The sequence below is a fragment of the Pteropus alecto genome, unplaced genomic scaffold, assembly GCF_000325575.1.
Source record: "Pteropus alecto unplaced genomic scaffold, ASM32557v1 scaffold251, whole genome shotgun sequence".
NCBI classification, from domain to species: domain Eukaryota; kingdom Metazoa; phylum Chordata; class Mammalia; order Chiroptera; family Pteropodidae; genus Pteropus; species Pteropus alecto.
In genome coordinates, this window is record NW_006431048.1 from 705,352 (window position 1) to 726,588 (window position 21,237).

Sequence of the window (21,237 nt, forward strand, 5' to 3'; positions counted from 1 at the left end):
GGATTTGTTATTGCAAGGAAGTCTCCAAATCAATACACAAATCAATCACTGTTGGTATAGAAAAATAAACATATCCACAAATATATACATACATAGTGATTCTTAAATATAAGATCCTGTTTTAATTAAGTTCCTTAAAAGTCAAGTAACAACAACAAAGCCCTACTCTTTGACCCAGTACTTCCCTTTCAAGGAATATGGTGGAAAAAGTAGTCAGAAACTGGGAGCAAATAATTGATTTATGTAGATATGCACTAAAGCATTATATATATCACTAAATTGGAACCAATCTAAGATGCCTTATAATATGAGAATCATTAGGAAAATAAGATATGCTCACATTGAACAGAATATTAAACAGCCATTAAAATTACATTTTAAAAGAATTTTTAAGGTTTTAAGAAAATATTCATGATACAAGAATATATGAAATAGCAGGTTACAATCTGCTATATATATATTATGTGATCTCAATTTTGAAAACAAATGTTACACAAAAACACCAAAAAGCAAAGAGGAATATTCTCTGGATAGTGAAAATAGAAGCACATTTTTATTTTATTTTTTGTACCTCTTTGTAATTTCTAAATTCTCTACAATTGTCATGTGAAAATTTTAAATGTATTTGCCTGAAGTTCTAAAAAGATGGCAAATGTCTACTTCTTGAATGATTTATCCTTCTTTCAAAAATTGAGTATCATCAGCATTACGAAGAGATGAACTGAGTACTTCATTCATAGTCAATGTTTATTCTTCAATTAAGCATTGATTCTTATATTCAATACAGAAAAAGTGACAAGAAAATAAGCTGGATAAATCATGTCTTATTATGATGTATGTTTAAAGGATTTCCTAAAAGGTTCTATCTGTACTCAGATTCAAATTTTATAAACTACTCTATGATTGTTCATTTAAATCACAGAACAATCAATGAAGTAGTATTACTATTTAACAGATAAAAGAATTGAAGCCAGCCCAGAGCCTCACTGTAGCACAACCAGAACCCACCAAAGCCTACTTACCTAGCCAAAAATTTGCTCCTCACCCAACAAACTATATGAAACCATCTAAATCACATGGCTAAGGCTAGAGATCCCTCCAGCCTACAAGAGACTTTAAGGACTAAATCTATCATACCTAAGGCTTCACCAGAAATGCAAGTCTATCCTACTTGCTACTAACTCTCATCCAACCATCTACTCTATATATTGCTCTTCAACCATACTCCTTCTAGAAAGCCCTCTGTATTCCTACTCTGTCATTAGCAAACTCCATCTTCTGGCCTGAAGGAAAACATAACTCCCCCAAGAACACTACTTTCATAAATCCCGCAAAGGCTGAGGTTACTCAATTCCTCCACACATCTCAAAAGAATGTTCTCCTTGCCCTTTCAAAATCTTTGGTTCATCCCCTCACCCCCTCCCACCCTGCCAAAAACAAAACAAAACAAAACCTTGCTTATCTGAGGCCCTCCTATACTGGTTCCTCTTTCACCAACCCCTAAACAATGTTGGAGTTCTTCTGGGATTTGTCCTAGACCCCCTTTCTCTTCTGTCTCTATACTCTCATCAAATTATCATATGCATTCCCAGAACTTTAAATACATGGTATTTAAATTATTATCATTTGAGAGCTACTGGTTCTCATATTTATTTCTGTAGCCCAGACCACTCTTTCATCCTTTAGAGACCACTATATTCCACCTCTCACTTCAAAGTTACACTCATCTGTCTCATTTCCCTAATTAAAGGCCTCAAAATGTTCTACAAGATTCTGCAACATCTAGTTTGAGTCTCATTTCATGTCACTCTCCAGGCTTACTATCCTGGTAGGCAGCTTCAATTTACTGAATACACGAAGCTCTCTGACTTCTCAGGACTCATATATTTCCCTTTGCTAAGAATGTTCTTTTTCTACCCCACTCCTTTTTATCCTTTAGGTCTCAACTTAAATGTCACTTCCTTAGCAATGCCTTCTCTATGCCCATCATCCCATCTAAAGTAATTTTCCTCTGTTACTATCCTCTCGTAGTAACCATTTCTTTTTTGTCAAAGCACTTATCACGATTTGTAAATAAGTAAATACACAAATAATGTCCTGACCACATTCAAATTATATCTTTTGAATGAATCAAAAATCAGTGAGTGGTCTTACCCACAACCATACAGTTAACACAGAAAACCAAGATCTGCCCAATCTAAATCAAGTATTCAATATATAATAATAATGTCCATACAATTTATCTCAAATATAATGGAACTACATTTAATATTTAACTAGATTCAATAATCTTTACTGTAAAAAGATATGGTAAAGTTTCAAGATCTCTTACAATGTAAAAATTACAAAGACCAGAAAGAGTATTCAGAAATATTAATGAGAGGTCTGGGTTTTCAAAAAAGTTATAAAATAATTTCATTTCAGCACTTCTCAAAATATTTCTAAATCTTATCTAACTAACAAGAGACAGACAATAACTAATTTAGCAGTTTCAAATTTTCCCCAATAGAACAACTTTTTGGAATAAAAGAGATAAAAATTACCAGAAAAAGCAATAATTTATATTCTTAAACCAGCTCACAAAAATCTATTTAACACTGCTAAATAGGCCTTCATACTACCAGTACAAAACTGAGTGCTGGGTCCAGGAAGCAGAACCTTATAGAAAGAAGGGTGAGGATTAAAAAAAAAAGGGGAAGAACCCATTTTCGTCCCTGGATAGCCAGTTTTTTTGACTCTGTCAGATCCTAAACCTCTTTTCCCCATGCCCAGACTCATGCATTCAACAAGGAGCAGAGGCTGAAGTGGGAGAAGGGAAAATAGTGTTTGTTAAACACTTGATATCAAGTACAGTGTTGGGTATATCATACTTCACTTACTCCTACCAATCCCACAATGCAGTTATCATGCTTTGTTTCATAGGGAATATTTAACTCTTAAGTCTATACACTTTCCACTAACTAGTTCTTAAGCAACCTCCTCTAATTAAATAATTGTATTAGTAACCACTAAATGTACTGTCCACAAGGCAATAAGACATGTCTGCATTTTTTATCACAGTTTTTGTATAGAGTAAGAGCTCGAAATTACTTGGGTGAATGAATGAATGAATGAATGAGCAAAATAAACTCAAGTACCATCTCCTCTCACTTTCCTAACCATTCTAAACTACAATGATTATTCCTCCTCCTGGAGTCACACTGACCTGTCTCCATCTGTGCTCTCCAATACAATAGTCACTAACTACATGAAGCTACTGAACACTTAAAAATGGTAAGTATGAACTCAGATGTGCTGTAATACATAACAGATTTTGAAGACTTAACATAAAAAAATAGAAAATGATAAAATTCTCAGGTTTCTTATTTTAATAATCATAATTCACATTTGAGCATGCTCCACTGAAAGAGGACATGATCAAAAAGTCATGACCATCTTTTCAAAAAGTTGTGCTACATCAACTGGAGATCTACACACAAAAAAAAAAAAAAAAAAATAGAAACTGAACTTATACCTTTCACAAAAATTAACCCAAAATGAATCACAGACCTAAAGTAAAATGCAAAACTATAAAAATTCTAAAAGATAATGGGAGAAAACCTAGGTGAATTGTGTTTGGTGATAACTTTTTAGATACAACACCAAATCACAATCTGTGAAAGAAAAATTGATAAGTTGAACTTAGTTAAAATTTAAAACTTCTGCTCTGCAAAAAGACATTGTTCAGAGAATGAAAAGACAAGCCACAGAGAAAATATCTATAAAACATACATCTCATAAATGACTTGTATCCAATACACCAAAAACTCTTAAAATTCAAAAATAAGAAAACCTCATTAAAAATAAGCAAAAGATTTGAAGAGACAACTCCCCAAAGAAGATACACAGATGACAAATAAGCATGTGAAAAGATACCCAACATCATATGTCATTAAGAAATTACTAATGAAAATAATGAGATATCACTATAAATCTATTAGGACAGCTAAAATCCAAAACACTGATGAAGATATGAAGCAACAGGAACTCTCACTAATTGCTGGCGGGAATGCAAAATCATACAGCCACTTTGAAAGTCAGTTTGGCAGTTTCCTACAAAACTAAACACACTCTTACTATACAATCCAGCAATTCCACTCATGGATATTCACGCAAATGAGTTTAAAACATGTCCACTCAAAAACCTACTCAAAAAATGTTTACAGTAGCTTCACTGTAATTTGCCAAAATGTGTCCTTCAATATGTGAAAGGGTAAAACAAACTTTAGTATATTCATACAAGGGAATAATATTCAGCAATATAAAGAAGTGAGCTATCAAGCCACAAAAAGATGATATGGTGGAAACTTAAATGCATATTGGTAAATCAAAGAAGGAAGTCTAAAGTAGGTTATACACACTGTATGATTCCAGTTATGTGACATTTTAAAAAGACAAAACTATAGAGATATGAAGTAAAAGATTAGTGGCTGCCCGGGATAGGAAGAGAGTAGGAATGAATAGGTGGAACACAGAGAATTTCTAGGGCAGTGAAACTATTCTGTATAATATTATAATGATGGATACATAACATGCATTTGTCAAAAGCCATAGAACTATCCAACACAAAGAGTAGGATTTAATACCAATTATGAATAATCAACTATGGACTTTAGTTAATAACAATCTATCAATACTGGTTCATTAATTTTAACAAATGTGCCATACAATACAAGATATTAATAACAAAGGAAACTGTGGGTGGGAGTGAGGAAGTATATGAAAATTCTCTGCATTTTCTGTTCAATTTTTCTGTAAACCTGGAACTGCTCTAAGAAACAAATGCATTAAGTTTAAATAAGTGGGGGAGGGCATTATAGCACAATGGTTCTAAGTCATTTGAGTGTGTATCTCTTGGAAAATTTATTCATTATTAAAAATATGAAAGAACAGAGAGGTTTGAGCTTTTATTTTGCTTTGCTTTTGTTATCTTATTATACATGCCTGGCCCAATCCCAAATCTAGTAAAAATAAAAATCTTTGTGAAAAGGTCCCTAACATGTATATGTTTATAAAACTTTCCAAGTGATTCTACTGTCATCGTGATGCAAAACAGCCAGGAACTTTTGAGTTAAACAATCTAGTCTGATTGCTGCTTTGTGCTAAATTAGCATATAACATAACTTCTTTGTACACCCCCACCCCGTTTCCTCAAATATAAAATGAGAGAGTTAAACTTGACAGACAGGAGCTTGAACCAGAATACTACAATCACTTTCAGCTCAAAATTTCTTTCCCCCCTATAGAAATATAAGTTTCAACTAAAACAATTTCTAAACCAGACTCCTTTACTTATCTTAAACCTAATTAAGACAAAGAGAATTTTCATTGTTTTAACTAAGGTGATACAAACAACAGCTAAACTGTCTTACCTAATCAAATAAACCAATGCCTTTTCTATCAAAATTCTCTCCCCACAAGAACATTTAGTCGTTTGCAACTTGTTTGAGGTGGTCAAAAAGATCATCAAGAATGTAAGTTAAGAATTGAGATAACTATAAGAAATCAGATACTCTCAAGAAGGCAATCTAATAGATAGGCTGCCATTATCTCTTACAGGTAGCAAATTTCCCACATTTCCTAACGTTCAGGTGAGCAAACACCAGCACATACTAAACCCAATGCCAGCATGGTTCAATTTCCATGTCTTAAAATTGGTCTAAGTATCATTCTGAATGTCAAAGGTCTCAGCCTAAAAAACTAAGATTTATCATTTATCCTCAGCACCTAATACATAAAAGAGTACCTGTGTGCCTATCACATAACATGGTATAGAGCAGAAGTCAAGTGTTTTTCAATTAGTTTATAGTTATCAAATAGTTGTTAAGCATTTACTATGTCAGGTGCTATGCTTAGCAATGGAACAGAATAGTGAGCAAACCCAAGTCCCTGTCCTCATGAAGTTTACACTCTAGTAGCAAAGACAAACTAATATATGCCAAGTAGTAATAAATGCTACTTTAAAAACCAAAGCAAGGTAAGGTGTAGGGTATTTATTGACTGGAAGAGGCCACAAGAGAGCCTTCTGGAATGCTGATAAAAATGTTCTATACTTAGCTTGATCTGAGCGGTAGTATAGTCACTGAGTTGTAACTTAGGCTTTATGCAATCTACTGTATATAAGTTATACCTCTAAGTGTTTTTTTAAGCCTGCCAAAAGACCAACCAGATCCAATGACGATTTCCTCTTCATAAGCACAATTATTAACATACTTCCAGGTTTAAGGACTATATATCTCCATAGTTAAATAAGGTTACACTTTCTAGAACCATATAAATGGTTTTATGTTGCATTATATCTATCTACATACATATATAACTTTCCAATTATAATATGTTTACCTCTATTGTCCCGCAGTTCTCTTAAAGCCAGTAATTAGTAAGCATCTACTGTACACACATAGTTAAGGCAAAACAAAACCAAACCCATGCCTCAACTTCCAATAAAAGACAAAAACAAAATGGTGCTAAAAAGGAGTTCTACAACTAATCATGCATGATAAATATAAAATGGAATATATATCTTTTTTTAAAGAAAAAAAAAACTTATCTTTAACCACTTTTTCCTCCTATCCCTACTGATCCAAAATCCCAGAGTTTCAGTTTTGAATAGGAATGCGATGAATACAAGAACTGTGTGCTCAAAACATTACACGATCCATTAAGAGATAATCCAATGTAGTGCTCAACAGAGTGTAGTCTGGAGCAAGACAGCTGAGGTTAAGATCTGGCTCTATACCCTACTACTTGTTTTATCTTAGCCAATTTTATTTCACTTCCCTGTGCCTCAGGCTCATCTGTAAAATAGGGATAACAGCATATAGCTCATAGGTTATAAATGAGTTAATTTATGTACCATGCTTACTTAGAACAGTGGCTGGCACGTAAAAAGCACTAGACAGGTGTCAATGACAACAACTACTACTACTTCTACTGCCAGGAATCCTACCAGGGCTGGCACCTAGGTACCACAAATGGGCAAGTTAATCCAGTAAAAAAAAAAAAAAAAAGGTATACATAGCTAAAAGCTAATGGCAAGAGTAACACTCCATTTCTGTTCCCATTTACACTCACACTAACTCAGTACTTTAAAATGAATGTCCTATAATAATGTATCAACTCCATCTAAACTGTTCCTTATATATGCACTATGTAAAACACATCATATAATGCTTAATGGCACAAAATACTCAATCAAATTACCAAGTACAGAAGAGGGAGAAAAATGCCTATATATGAGAAGGGAGAAAGTTAGTAATTAGGGTAAATCAAGTCTCTTTTTAATAGGCTTAGCTAGATTGTCTCACTTTGATGAATGTCCACTTTCCCCAAAAGGAATTTCTATGCCTCTTCTCTTTATCTAGATAACAAATAAATAATTTACTATAATTATTAATATATAATCTATCAACTATAGATCTAACATTTCCCTATATATAATCAGAGGATATAAAAGCTGTTTGAGACATAATTCCTGTCCTGACAGACTAGTAAGGAAAAGCCTAAAGCAAAAGCAATCAATTCATTCAGTCAACAAGCACTTCTTGAAGGAGTCCTTAGCACCCAGCTCCAGGCCTGGCCCAGCATTGGTTTTAAAGTCAACTAGGGGAACACTATTAAATGGATAGAACTACAATGGGTACGTAAAGAACAACAATGGTGTAAAAGATATGAAAGAAGCAAGGAACAGGGAATAATCTGGAACGTGGAAGACTTTTAAGGAAAACAACATCTATGCTACATTTTGAGAAGAGATAAATTTACAAGAAAGAGAAGAGAGAGTATAACATTCCAGGCAGAGGCAAAAGCACGTACCAGATAGATCAAGATGCCTTCTGAATGAGAAAATAAGCCAAGTGAGGTAGCCAGGGACTTTATGGCACGAAAAGGGTTTGAAACTTTATAATGTAAAAAATAAATAGTAAAGAAATGATTCATGCAAGAGGATATATGGTCAGACTTCTGAATACTTACCTGGGTGAGAAAGAAAGCTAAATAAATAATGCTAGAGACATAAAATCCATGACAGCCCAAGGGTAGGCAAAGTTTTCCTGTAAAGGGCCACATAGTAAATATTTTAGGCTTTGGAGGCCATACGGTCTGTTTCAACTACACAAGTATGCCTTTGTAGCATAAAAACAGCTATAGATAATGAATACCTAAATTAATGAGCAAGGCTGTATTTCCATAAAACTTGATTCTACAAAAACCGGCAGTTGAGTGTATTTGGCCTGTGGGCTGTAAATTTGTGAACCCTTTTATAGGTAAAGAGTGATAAAGTCCTAAAGTAGGTCTATAGAAATGAAAAAGAACAGATTGCACAGATATTTAGGGGATGGGACAGACTTAAAGAATGACCAGAGGTGGAGAATTAGGTATAAGGATGAAACACCTCTGACTCCTGAGAACAAACCCAGGGATTCCCAATGAATGATGGTGCCATTTACCAAGATGAGAGAATACAAAGAAGAGTAATATTGAGGTTTCATCCTGTTTAAGGAAGGAGAAGAAAGGGGTTGAGGAGAGAAAATTATTTCAGTTTTAACATGTTCAGTTTAAAGCAGTTTTGAAATATTCAGGAAGTAATTCCAGCAGGTCTGGATATTGAGAGATCTGAGCTAGATACAGGTTTAGTCACAGTAGCAGTTAAGATCACCCAAGGGAGAAGGAAGGTGGGTAAAAACAAAGGCCTAAGGTAAAAATTTAAACACTGGGAGGAAAGCTCTGCCCCCATTCCCACCTCCACCCCAACCTCACCACACCCCCTTCAAGGGGGAAACACCCTGTAGAAAAGAATGAAAGGTAAGAATCTGAGAAGCAGAAGAGCAGTTTCAGTGGAGTGGAGTGCTAAAGGTTTACTATAGAGCTAAATTAAACTAGGATACAATCTTCGTGAGGAAGAAGAAATTAGTGGGCCAAACACTGAAGAGATCTAACAGGATTTAGGATCCTCCAGGTAGAAAGAACATAAACAGATGCAGAGTGGTTAAAAACAAAAGAAAGCCCAGAAAAGATAAATCTATAGGGACGGATAGGAGATTGGTGGTTGCCAGGGGCTTGTGGGAGGAGGGAATGGGTAGCTAATGTGTACAGATTTTTCTTTTGAGGTGATAAAAATGTTTTGGAACTTGATAAAAGTGGTGGCTGCACATTGTGAATGTAAATGCTACTGAACTATACACTTTAAAGTGTTTTTTTGTTGTTGTTTTATCAATTCCATGCCTTTTTTTTTTTTTTAATGGCAGCGACAAAATTAGTAGGCAAGCCAGAGAAGAGAACGTTGGGAACTAAACCTGTTTAGACTGTGAGCAACCAGATTATTATAAAAACTGTCAAAGAAAGGCAGAAAAATTTAATCAGATTAAAATAGATAACAGAGGACACTTTCAGGCATCTCTTCCAGTTTTCTTAACAAGAGTGGTGATAGGACAAAGCTCAACTGTTTAATTAGGGAATCCAATATGCATTATGTGGGGAAGTGTAACTGTGAAGGAAATAAGATAAAAGCTGTTGTACGTGTAAGCACAGCTACTTGATGGAGTAGATGTGTGCTTTATCACCAATAAAGGTTTAAAAGAGTATATAAATGGGTAATTGAAATAAGCACTATGCTAAATGTGAAAAACTGATTGCAAAAAGTTCCTCGATTTTTCGGGTCTCCCGATATTTACACCCTTTGTAATGTTACTTTAGAGTCTTTCCTCATTTCCTGAAACTGAACTGGATTGATGACATGACTTGGCCAACAGAAAGGCAGATTTTCAGTATGCCAGTTTTGAGCCTAGGCCTCAAGAACTCCTGCATGCTTCCATACCTCTCTCTTGGAAACAGGCTCTGCTCTGACACCCAGCCAACCACCAGACATGAGAGTAAAACCACTCTAGACAAGCTAGTTTAGCCTATCTACCAACGAAGCCATGAGAAATATGAGCAATCCCATATAAGATCACTTAAGCCTGGCCCAGATAGCAGAACTAACCAACTGATCCAAAGACTCAAAGGCAATAATAAAGGAGGTTTTGGAGTGGTTTGTTAAATGGCAACAGCTAACATACACTAATGACAGTAGTGATGACAGGAAAAGGCCATTCATTAATCTGGCGTGAAACCTAGTTATGTCATCAGATGCTAATTTGTTCATGTGGTTTAGGTTTTATAAACATCTAAAACTTAAAGAGAAAAAGAAAACCTAACCATTAAATTCCTATAATTACTCTGTGATTAGGAATCTAAAAATATGTATTACGCCACCACCACCTTTTCCCCTAAAGTTACAGCAACTTAAAACCATTATAAACATAAATGCGATTTTTGATAACATGATGTGTCTTTGACAAACAACCATCACATGATAGCAACTACCTGAAATTGGAGTTTTTAGGATTTTTTTCCCTCTTTAGTAAGGAAATTCTCCAGACAGTTCTAAATTTTCCATGTGTTACTACTGTGACACTTAATTTTCAGAAGCACTTTACCATAGAGCAACTTTTTAACACAAGGCAATCAAACCTTACTCAAAAAGTCAAAAATACCTAACAAAACTAATTCAATACCTCCCACAGATAGTATAATAGTTTTCTCAGGCATCTAACATATTTCAACAGACAACAGAGATCTCGTCTCTTCCCCTCAATGAAAAACTAGCACTGTTTTCATGGTCAAATCACTGAACTGTCACTGCCAATGCCAGCAAGTTCTACCTATTGCTGAGAGGGTAATTTCATATGCAAGGCAAGAACCAAGGCACTCATGAGTTCATTTGGTGTAACTGCAGATATGGAGAGACTTGCAAATAGGAGGTACTTAACATAGAGGGCAATGAAACCTTTAATAATTTTTTTAATTCACTCCTGAATTTCACATGGTCTTTTTACTAAACCAGTTATCAATAAAAGTAAAATCGGCTTTTATGAATTTTAAGCAAGTGAAAATTCCTGTATGGGTTTAGCAGCATTAAACTTTAAACACCATTAACACATCCAGAGGAATTCTCAGAAGGAAACAATTTAGTTTACTATTTTTAAACATAATATATGCTCTTCTTTACAAAGGAGGTCTCTGAGTGTTAGAGAAGTTCAATGGCCAGGATTACCTTACAAATGTATTATTACATTCACAAAAGCTATACAGAAGGAGTATCTATTAACATTTTACTGTATCAAAAAGGTACAGATTTTCAACAGGACTTTAAAATGTTTAAAGAGTAGTACAATTTATTTGATAGAAGAAAAGAATGACTAAATTGATGGTTATCAAATATCCTAGATAATTTCTGTCTCTTTTTTAAGAATACAAGTCTCAAACAAAAAGGTGAATACAGGCTTTCTCAGACCATGGCACAAACCTTAACTTCCTACCCTCTGAGTACTGCCCTGGGTTAAATTACAGGTTGCCCAGTAGTTTTGATACTAAGCCTGCAATATTCATGAGCCTCATCAGGTTACATTAATTGCCTGCCCTAAAATAGTCTACAATAACTCCTACCTTCCTACACACACACACACACACACACACACACACTTACTCAAAGTAAAATATCCCATACCATACCATAATTCTAAGTAATCTTTTACCCTCTTCTCTCATTTTCAAATACTTTTTAGTATTTACTCCAAAAATAGATTACAGAACCACTTCAAGAAATAGTTTCCAAAAATCTCTAAGAAAAATTTTCCCTAAACAGTTATAACAACCAACCTACTCAGAAAATTAATCTTCTTGTTTATATATGTTACAAATTCTCACTGCCCTCCCAGAAACATAAAATCTACAGCATGATTATTTTAATCTATTCCCTTTTCAAATACACTCCTCCAATCAAGACTTCCAGGAACACCAAGCTTATAAAATCAAAATCCTAGACAGAGAGAAAATTATCATTAACAGCTAACATGTATTGAATCTACCTACTCTGTGCCAAGTTGTGTTTTTCATGCATTCTATCATTTAACCTCCACAATGGTCCTATGAAGTATTATTATCATAATTTTAAAGATGAAGAAAGTCAAGTTCTGAAAGTATGTCATTTGTTCAAGTTCAGAGTTAGTGTTAGAATTGGGATTCTAAAGCAATCTATAGAGCTCTGCATTCTTTAAGTGAAACAGCAGTATTAAACCATATCTATCACAGACTTATGGAAGCAACACACCAGATCTTCCTTACGATCTACAGTACTGATTAAAATTAGTAATCTCATTCAGAGCATAAGTCTAACAACTGGTGATATGGACTTTCCAGTTCACAGTTACTTAGGTGGAGCACTTTTGTAGAACAGATAGTATTACTGCTAGGATGAACCACACTAATGAGCTGCAGAGATGAGGAAGGCAAACACGTTCGCACACAAGGCAAAGTTGAAACTGACTATTAAAAAGCTACTATATGATTATATTAAATAGCCTTAAACTGTTATATTTTAGAATGCAATTGTTTCTGTATCCTTCAGCAAAATAGTAACTGATATTTATGACAACTCAAGTACAACAGGCCCTCCACTAACATCATCCTTTCGCCACAGGAACTTAACTCTCATTTATATCAGTTAGCCTATGGTGAAATTGGTTTTGTTATATATCATGTTGCTTAAAGTCTAAGAACCTATCAATGATATTAAGTGAGAACTTACTGTATCATAAAATGGTATCAAAATTATATTAAGCATAATCAAAAATATATTTTTTACAATTGTACGAAAATTACAAAGAAGTTTTAAATCATTTCTCTAGAAAGTTCAAAATGATATTTCCCCATCTCTCAGTCCAATCTTATTCTCTCTTCTCTTCTTCTTTAGAATATAAACATTCTCAAATCCTTGTTTTTGTCCTCTTCTAACATGCACTCCCCCAGTTTAACAGGCAGGCTCCTCAAAGAGTAGCCAAAACTCATTATTTTCACTTTCTCATCTCTATCCTCTTTACTATAACTCTGTACCCAGCTTCCCAGTTAAGTTGTTTTTGCTAAAGTTATCGATGCCTTCTAATTCCTAAACTGAATGAACAATCTGCAGGTCTTATTTATCCTTTTAAGCAGGATTTAACATTTCAGATCCCTTTCTCCCCTACCCTCTTACTCTTTTAAATTCTGGTTAGTTACCTTCTAAACCACTACTCTTACGTTTTCCGTTTTCTCTTCTTACTACTTTTTGCTGGACCATTTCCCTCTGCCTGCCCCTCAAATGTTGGACAGTCCCTGGCATTCTTCTATTCTGTTAAAAGTTCTCAAAAGGTGATCTTAACCTGCATTTCACCACTTATGTATGCTACACCTCTAACTCTGTAGTCCACATAACTCTCCTGGCAGCTTTCTAATGCTTCCCACATATTTCCACCTGAATATTTCCAGGCACTTCAAACTCAACATAGCCACAACTGAACTGATCTTGGAAAGCTAAATAGAGCCTTGAAAAGTGTAGATGTACAGAGAGTTTTATTTTCTTAGGAGTGGGGTATAGTCCCTATTTTAGTAAACATTATCCTCTCCATCTTTCAACAAAATAGCCAGGAGTAATTCTTGACTCCTTCCTTCTTTTGACCCAGGAATATTATAAAATCTTAATCTTTTCAAATCCCCTCCTTTCTCTTTACTCCCCCGCCATCTCTAAACAATATCTTGTTTAGGCTATCTCATAATATTCATAATTGCTTATGGCTATAATACTTATCACATAACATGTACATTTCTTCATTAACCTGCAAACTTAGTGACAGGACACCGTGTCTTGTTCTTTTTATCCAATGCACCTAGGAACACATAAAGAGTAATAAACATAAGTCTGGTGAGAGAGGGACTCTAAGAAGCTAACACCTCAAAAGACATACAATTAATTAACAGTGGAGTAGGTATTTGTGTGTAGTTCAACTTGCCAGCATTTTTCAATACTAAAGTAACCTTCGTCACTGTACAGCAATAATAGCGTATCAGCAGTGCTCTGCATATTCAAAGTGGCATAATATTCTTTTTTTGTTTATGTTTGTATGTACATTTTAAATTTCCTACAGTGATCATACATCACTTTCGTAACTGGTGAGGAAACAATTTTTAAAGCAAACTGCCACAACTGACATGAAAGAAAAATCTTTGTTTTTAGGACAATATATTGTGACACTGGAAACTGGGGTTGGGGAAATGCATCAGGAATCTAAGAGAACATACCAAAAAAGAGATACAACATTAAGCAAAGATTGCCAGAACTACTACTTTCAATAAATATTTAAGCCCACCCAGTGAAAAAGTAAATAGTTGTACAGTGTCATCCTAGTCAATGATTTACATGAAAATGGATTTTTCAAAAAAAGATGTCTGGAGAATAATGGTGGTGAGATATTTGAAAAGTTACACTCAAATTCATTCCAGATTTAATTGTCATAAAAATACAAGAGGAAAATGTAAGTGAATACTTATATTAGCAGTTCTCCAAGTGTAGTCTAGATCTCTGGACCCTTTCAGGGGGCCCAGAGCCCAAAAATATCTGCATAACAATAATAACGTTTGCTTTTTCATTCTCATTCTCTGGAGTATACAATAGAGTTTTCCAAAGGCAACACATCATGATAGCTATCAAAAGAGCTTAAATGCAGAGGCAGATATGAGAATTCTGCTTATCTTCTATTAAATCAAAAAGATGTGCAAAAATGTAAAATTTCTCAATTTTTTATTTGGAAAAATATAATTATTTTTCATTAAAACATTATGTTAACATATAAAGGACTTATTGTTTCTTAATAAGTTAATAAATATTTATAAATTTCTCAGTTTTAATTTCTAATGTGGCAAATGTGTACAGATGTAACCCACATGAAAAAGAGCTCTTCAGGGTCCTCAATAGTTTTTAAGAGTATAAAGAGGTCCAGAGACCAAAAAGTCCAAGAATTGCCAATTTATATAGTTTGAGCAGGGGCAAGCTTCTCAAAGCATGACTCTAAAGCAAGAAGACAGACCAACAAGTATTTTGACATAAATGCTTTAAACTTCCACACATCCAAAAATAAACATAAGCAAATTTATACACAAAAAATTGACAAGTTGGGGGAAAATACTTGCAACATACAACAATAGGTTCATAGTATTCACATATGAAGAGCTCTTTCCTATCATTAAGGAAAAGACAAATATCCTCTAAAATAGGAATGAGGACATGAAAACTAATGGGAAAGCAGTATACTACACAGGAGCCAATATGCATGTTGAAAAGTAATCCTCCAATTTATTAGTATTCAAAGCTGTCCATATAAATTATTGTTAAGAATATAAATAGTTACTTCTCTAGAAGGCATCCAAAAACATGGATCAGAAATCTTAAAAGTATACGTACGTCTCAATATCTAACTCTATCCTGATGGGATAAAAACATGCGTAAAAGCCTGCTATGAGAATATTCATTGAAGCATTATTTATAACTGCAAAAATGAAAATTAAAAACAAATGTCTACTAAGAAGGAGATGGTTGAATGAATATATTATAGCATCCCATTGAGAGGATTAGTTATTATTTGGTGATTTAAAATGTTGTATATGGAAAGATATCTTTGATATATTAGGTTAAAAAAAGGCAGTTATAATTTTTGATGATTCATTTCAGTAAAAGATAATACATCTATGTGCAAAGAACTAGGATGTACCAGGAATTTTAGGCACATAAGTAATTTGCCCCCAAACCATGAAAACCTCAACTCATAAAACCATTAGATAATGGAGACCCAGATTTGACTCCAGGTCTCACAAACTCTGGAACTCAAACCATATTGTTAAATACCACCTGTACACCAAAAGTTTAACAATTTTGGTTAAGTAAAACAACAGGACTATCTCCCCACCCCAGCTATCTTTCTTTTTCTTTTCTCTTCTCCCAATCTTGTATTTCTTTCCATAATGAACATATTTTACTTTTTTATTAAGAAAAGAAAGAGTATTTTTATTTTGGAATACTTGGGCTCAAAAGCCAGAGATTCAATTAGAGGGAAAAAAAATTTGCAAGACAACTTTCAAATTCTGTATATCTTGTTATTTAACATTATCTACAACCAAATTAAAAACAAATGAACAATAATATCAGCTTCCTTTGGAAATTTCATAAAAAGTTTATGGACGTCAGCTTCAATAGACCAAGTTTAAAATCCACGATAAGCTATGAACTTTAAGCAAATTACTTAACCTCTTTGAAACCTGTTTCTTATTTATAAAATACTCATCATAATTCCTACCTCTCAAGATTGTTATAAGGACTGCGTTAAAAGAATACAACATGTAAAGAGTGTAAGATATAATATTCGATAAATGCTAATTCCTTCAAAAAGACATACATACATACAAACTCTAGCTCAATGGGAAATTGATATTAAAATTATGCTGTGATTCTACATCTTCTCAATAGTTAATGGCTCGTTCTCACTTTCAATTTAAATTAAATCAAACCCCAAAATACCCAAGGAAATAAATTCTCCTGCCTTCTGGGAAATCCAAGCCTAGGAGAAGCACTGTGAAACATTTTTTACCATCTCTTTATGGCTGAATCTGTCCTACTTGACTTTTGTATCCTCAGGTATCTAGCAGAGTGCTTAGCATACAGTTGGCAGTAAGTATTGGATGAATAAATGTAGAGACCTTAGAACGTCTAACACTCTAATAAATGAGTCCCAATATCGCTCAAGTCTAAAAGCCTTCACACAAAGCTGCGGCGCTAATTAACATTCAACAACAGTTTTGATTTTTAAAAAGCAATCATACAGCAAGTTTCATCCAACTCACTTCCTTACAATTCTTATTTCCTGAGAAATACATCTAAAAATACAACGTCCCTGGGATGAATCTTAAAGTTAGAGAGAGAACAGGAGAGCTCTTACACCTTAGTCCAACTCCCTCACCAGGATCAAAAAGGCCAGAATCTCAGAGCAAGATAAAAGGTTTTCCCTCTACTTAACTTAGTCTTTTTGGTATTCATTTAGCAATAGTCAATAGCAATAACATAAAAATTAAATTAATAATTAAATAAATCCATGGTCTGTGATTATGCAGAAATAAATTCAGATATTCCAACTTGTATATAAATTTAATTTTGTTACTAGACTTACAGTGAAACAGCCATACTACAAAACTATGGAACTATAATCTTCTGTAAACACTTAAATTTCACCTCCATCAACCAAATAGAACATTCAATCATCCCACAAATACTGAGTGCCCACTATTGATTATCCAAAGATATTCAATGAAATCCCATTAAGTGCTATGTATTGTTTTGAGCTCTAGGAATATACAGTGAACTAAAGAAACAAAAATCCCTGCACTCACTGGAGTTTATATCTTAAAGGGAGGGAGGCAGGAAGGGCAGAAATAAAGTGAGTATATATTACAAGGTAATAAACGTTTTTTAAAATGCAGAAAGGGGAAATGGCAAGTGCAGGGTCAAGGGCAGCAGCTGCAATTTTTAAAATAAAGATTCAAAGAAGGCCTCACTGAGAAAAACATTTTAACAAGGTCTTAAAGATGAAATTACATAAAACTAGCACAAGTTCTAGTCCTACAGAGCAGATTCATAAGCAGCAACCTGATGAACTAATTTTCTCAATTCTTGAAAAGGGCAGGAGCAAGAAAGACTCAGAAGATCTGAGAGAAGCTAATTCTTAAGAACATTAAACAATAATCATGAGTTACTAAATTCGTACTGAAAAAGAAAAAATACCTGATTATAATACCATGAAAATATACCAAGTCCTTTTTTCTTTTGTTTTTTGCTTTCTCATTCCTTCCTTCCTTCTTTCCTTCGTGATAAAGCTTCATTGCCAGCAACCACAAAATTAACACTTAAAAGATTTTGTTGTTTTGCCATTGTCATGCTTCCATTTTCAGATACTTAAACTTAACTTTCTATTCTTTTTCCATTTCTATTACCCAGAAACACCATCAAATTAGCACAAATCAAAGACTATGCTTCATTTTAATCCCTATTTTATGTGTTCACCACAAGTTACTTTTAGATTTAAATTGTTACTAATGGAACTCTAATTAAAGGTGCTTAGGGAATTTACTGTTCAGGAATCCTGAAATAAATCCTTCTGCAAACCAAAGAACATTTTAAAAATAACTTAGGTTCCTTGTTAGACAATATATGTTCACTGTAGAAAAACTAGAAAACGTAGTAAAAAGAATAAATCATACTTGAAAAGGATTATAACTATAACTGGATTACATCTATAAATATTTGGGAGACTATTGTTTTCTTTCTATATATTGTTGCAGTCAATGCAATCACACTGCACATATCTCTTTACAATGTGCTGTTTTCAATCATTCTTATGAATTTATTTCCATGTTAAATATTCTTCCACGTCATCATTTTTAATCCTATTGCATAAATATCATAGAATGGTTGAAAAGATTAAATAAATGTAATGTATAACATGGTAGAAGCATTATTTAAGTGGTGTTTTTGTTATTAGGCCCAGGATTAAAATTTTCATAAACATTCATGTATATTTAAAATTGTAAGCATATCCTTATTTTTTTTCCTTAAAGCCCCAGATGTACAACTTAAACTCTGCCAAACTGCCCTCCAGAAAGAATATACGAATTTATTGTCCTTCAGCAACACATCTTCCAAAACCCTATCACCAACTAAGTATTGTATTTCCAAACTCTTGTCAGTGTGACTGAGGAGCAAGGGTGTTTTGGTCTCACATTATTTTTGTGTTTTGCCATTTATACTAAACTGAACACTCTCATATATATTTTTATTTCTCCTCATGTAGATTGCTTGTCAAAATATCGTAAAGTGAATTACTCCAATATCCATATATTAGATTTCATTAGAGCACATTACATGTACTGCCATTCTATGTAAACATGTTTGCTTATGTAATACACTTTAAAAAGAAGAGTAATATGCATTAATTCCATTATAACCCCCAAATTAGTGTCTTCTACTAATATTTTAAAAACAAAACACTAGTGCCAAAATCTAAGGGAGGAAAAGGATACAAATTAAAGTCTATAAACTACCTAATTATGTAACACACAGTATCTTCATTAATACATTCATTTAAAAGAATAAAGTATCGAGAAAATGTCCAATTCGCAAGTGCAAAAAAAGAACAGAACAGTTTGTATAGCATGATCCATTTATAAATTATATGTAAAAAAATAAAACAAAAATAGAGTGGGAAAAACCGGGAACCAGCTGCTGTCCTAGGTGCTAGGGGCCCAGTGGTGAAAAAGATAGCCAAGGTTTTTATCCTGTTTTTATGGAGCTTAGACACTGAACTCTGGTTGTTAATAGGTACTCTGACTTTATCTGGATTTACTTTTACTATTAAGCCTCAATATATTACAACAATAAAATTGTTCTCAATTTCTTTCCAAATGTAAGTAGTTCGAATCTAAGAGGTAAGTAAAGAGGAATACAGCTACACACGCTACTCTCTGGATTTTAGGGCAGTAATTATGATACAGAAAATTTAGAAAGTTATACACACATATGTATAAAATATATTACCTAGTATTAACAAAACAGAAGAAAAAAGTCTCAAAATCACTTTTAAGTCTTATTTATGCTCAAGATCTTTTTTCATTATCCAAATCTAAAGTTCAATTGATATTTCATTTAAAAATCAAGTTGCAAAATATTCATAATATGCTCCCAATTTTATTTAAAAAAAAAACAAAACAAAACACTGTAATAGTATATATAAATGATGTACTCGCCTAGAAAAATGTCTTGAACTAACCTACCAGTAGTAATTTCTGGAGATAGGTACAGAGAAAAAGTGGGCAAATGGGAATCAGAGAAAACTTCACACTTTTTATTGTGTATATACTATACTGTTTGAGTATTTGTCGTAAAATAATATCTTTATAATAAAAATGAGAAATAAAATACTTAAAGTTTCAGTGCCGGAAGAACCAGGCACTTGGTCCCATCAAAATTTCCCTATGTAACACCTCTATGTCCATCAATATAGAACTGCTTGAATAAAAAAATCAGTGCTATGGTTAAGTATTAAAAGCAATAAAAAAGAGCTCCATATACTATGAGTGATTTCTAGGATTTTTGTTAAATAAAAAAACACAAGGTGAAAACAAAGTATAAGTTTTATCTAAGGTGAAATGTAAGTATACATACACTTATTTTTTTAAATAACCAAAACCTAATAAAAATGGTTATCTATGAGAGAGGGATAGGAGGAAAGACTTTTCTGATTATACCTCATATTGTAGTTTTGGTTTTCAGAATCACGTAAATATTTTACATAATTATAAAACAAAATCAAATCAAATCAAATCAAAATAGATTGGCAAAAACTAACAGCAAAATGAACACATAAATCTAACTATATATCAAATGAGTGACTTAACCTCACAGAGAAATATTTTTAATGATTTTAAAACAGTAATTTGATTATAAATCCCCAGAATTTATATTAATTGCAAGAATTATTAAATTGTTTTCAGCAACCATTTTCTGCAATCTCAAAATAACAATACTAATATGTATATAAGTAATAAAGCAAGTAATTCGGTACTCTCGACATTTCAGCATAAAAGAAAACTATAATATAAAGCTCAAAAAGTTGATGGGGAAATCCTAAACCCCAAAATCGGCTTTGGAAACATTGGTATGAACTCATGGTATATTTTCTCATTTAAATAACCATGCAACAAATTCAGCAGTTACAGAATACACAAAAATCAGCTGTATATTTTTAAACACTAGCAATAACCAATCTGTTAAGAAACAATTCTGTTTCCAGCAGCATTAAAAATTTTCAAATTTACAATAGCATAAAGTATCACTTAGGAATAAATTTAACCAAGGAAGTATAAGACTTGAGAACTGCATAATATTACTAAGAGACTTTAAAAAATGGAAAAACATTCCATGTTCATGGATCAGAAGACAATATTATTAAAATGTGAATATTACCCAAAGCAATGTATAGATTCAACACAATCCCTACCAAAACTCCAAAGTCCATTTTTTCAGAAATAGAAAAGAGGATCCTAAAATTTGTATGGATTGCAAAGAATTATGAATAATAATAATAAATATATCATTAAAAAAGATTAAGTAGGACTACTTAAACTTCCCAATTCAAAACTTACTACAAAGCTACAACAATCTAGACAGTGTACTGTACTACTGGCATAAAGACAAAAATATAGATCAATGGAATAGAATTGAGAGTCCACAAATAAACCCAAGTACCT

The 21,237-nt window shown here is 33.3% G+C and overlaps 1 protein-coding gene across 4 annotated transcripts in view; it reads right to left on the reverse strand.

Moving 5' to 3' along the window:
* GSK3B (glycogen synthase kinase 3 beta) overlaps positions 1-21,237 on the reverse strand; it is a 172,657-nt gene that overhangs the window by 135,075 nt on the left and 16,345 nt on the right. For 2 of the 4 annotated variants that reach the window (XM_015595982.2, XM_015595974.2), the window contains exon 2: positions 13,728-13,778. The exons of the other annotated variants lie outside the window; for them this stretch is intronic. In XM_015595982.2, coding sequence (XP_015451468.1) covers positions 13,728-13,778 — 51 coding nt within the window. The remainder of the gene's footprint in view (positions 1-13,727; positions 13,779-21,237) is intronic. 4 annotated transcript variants of the gene reach the window in all.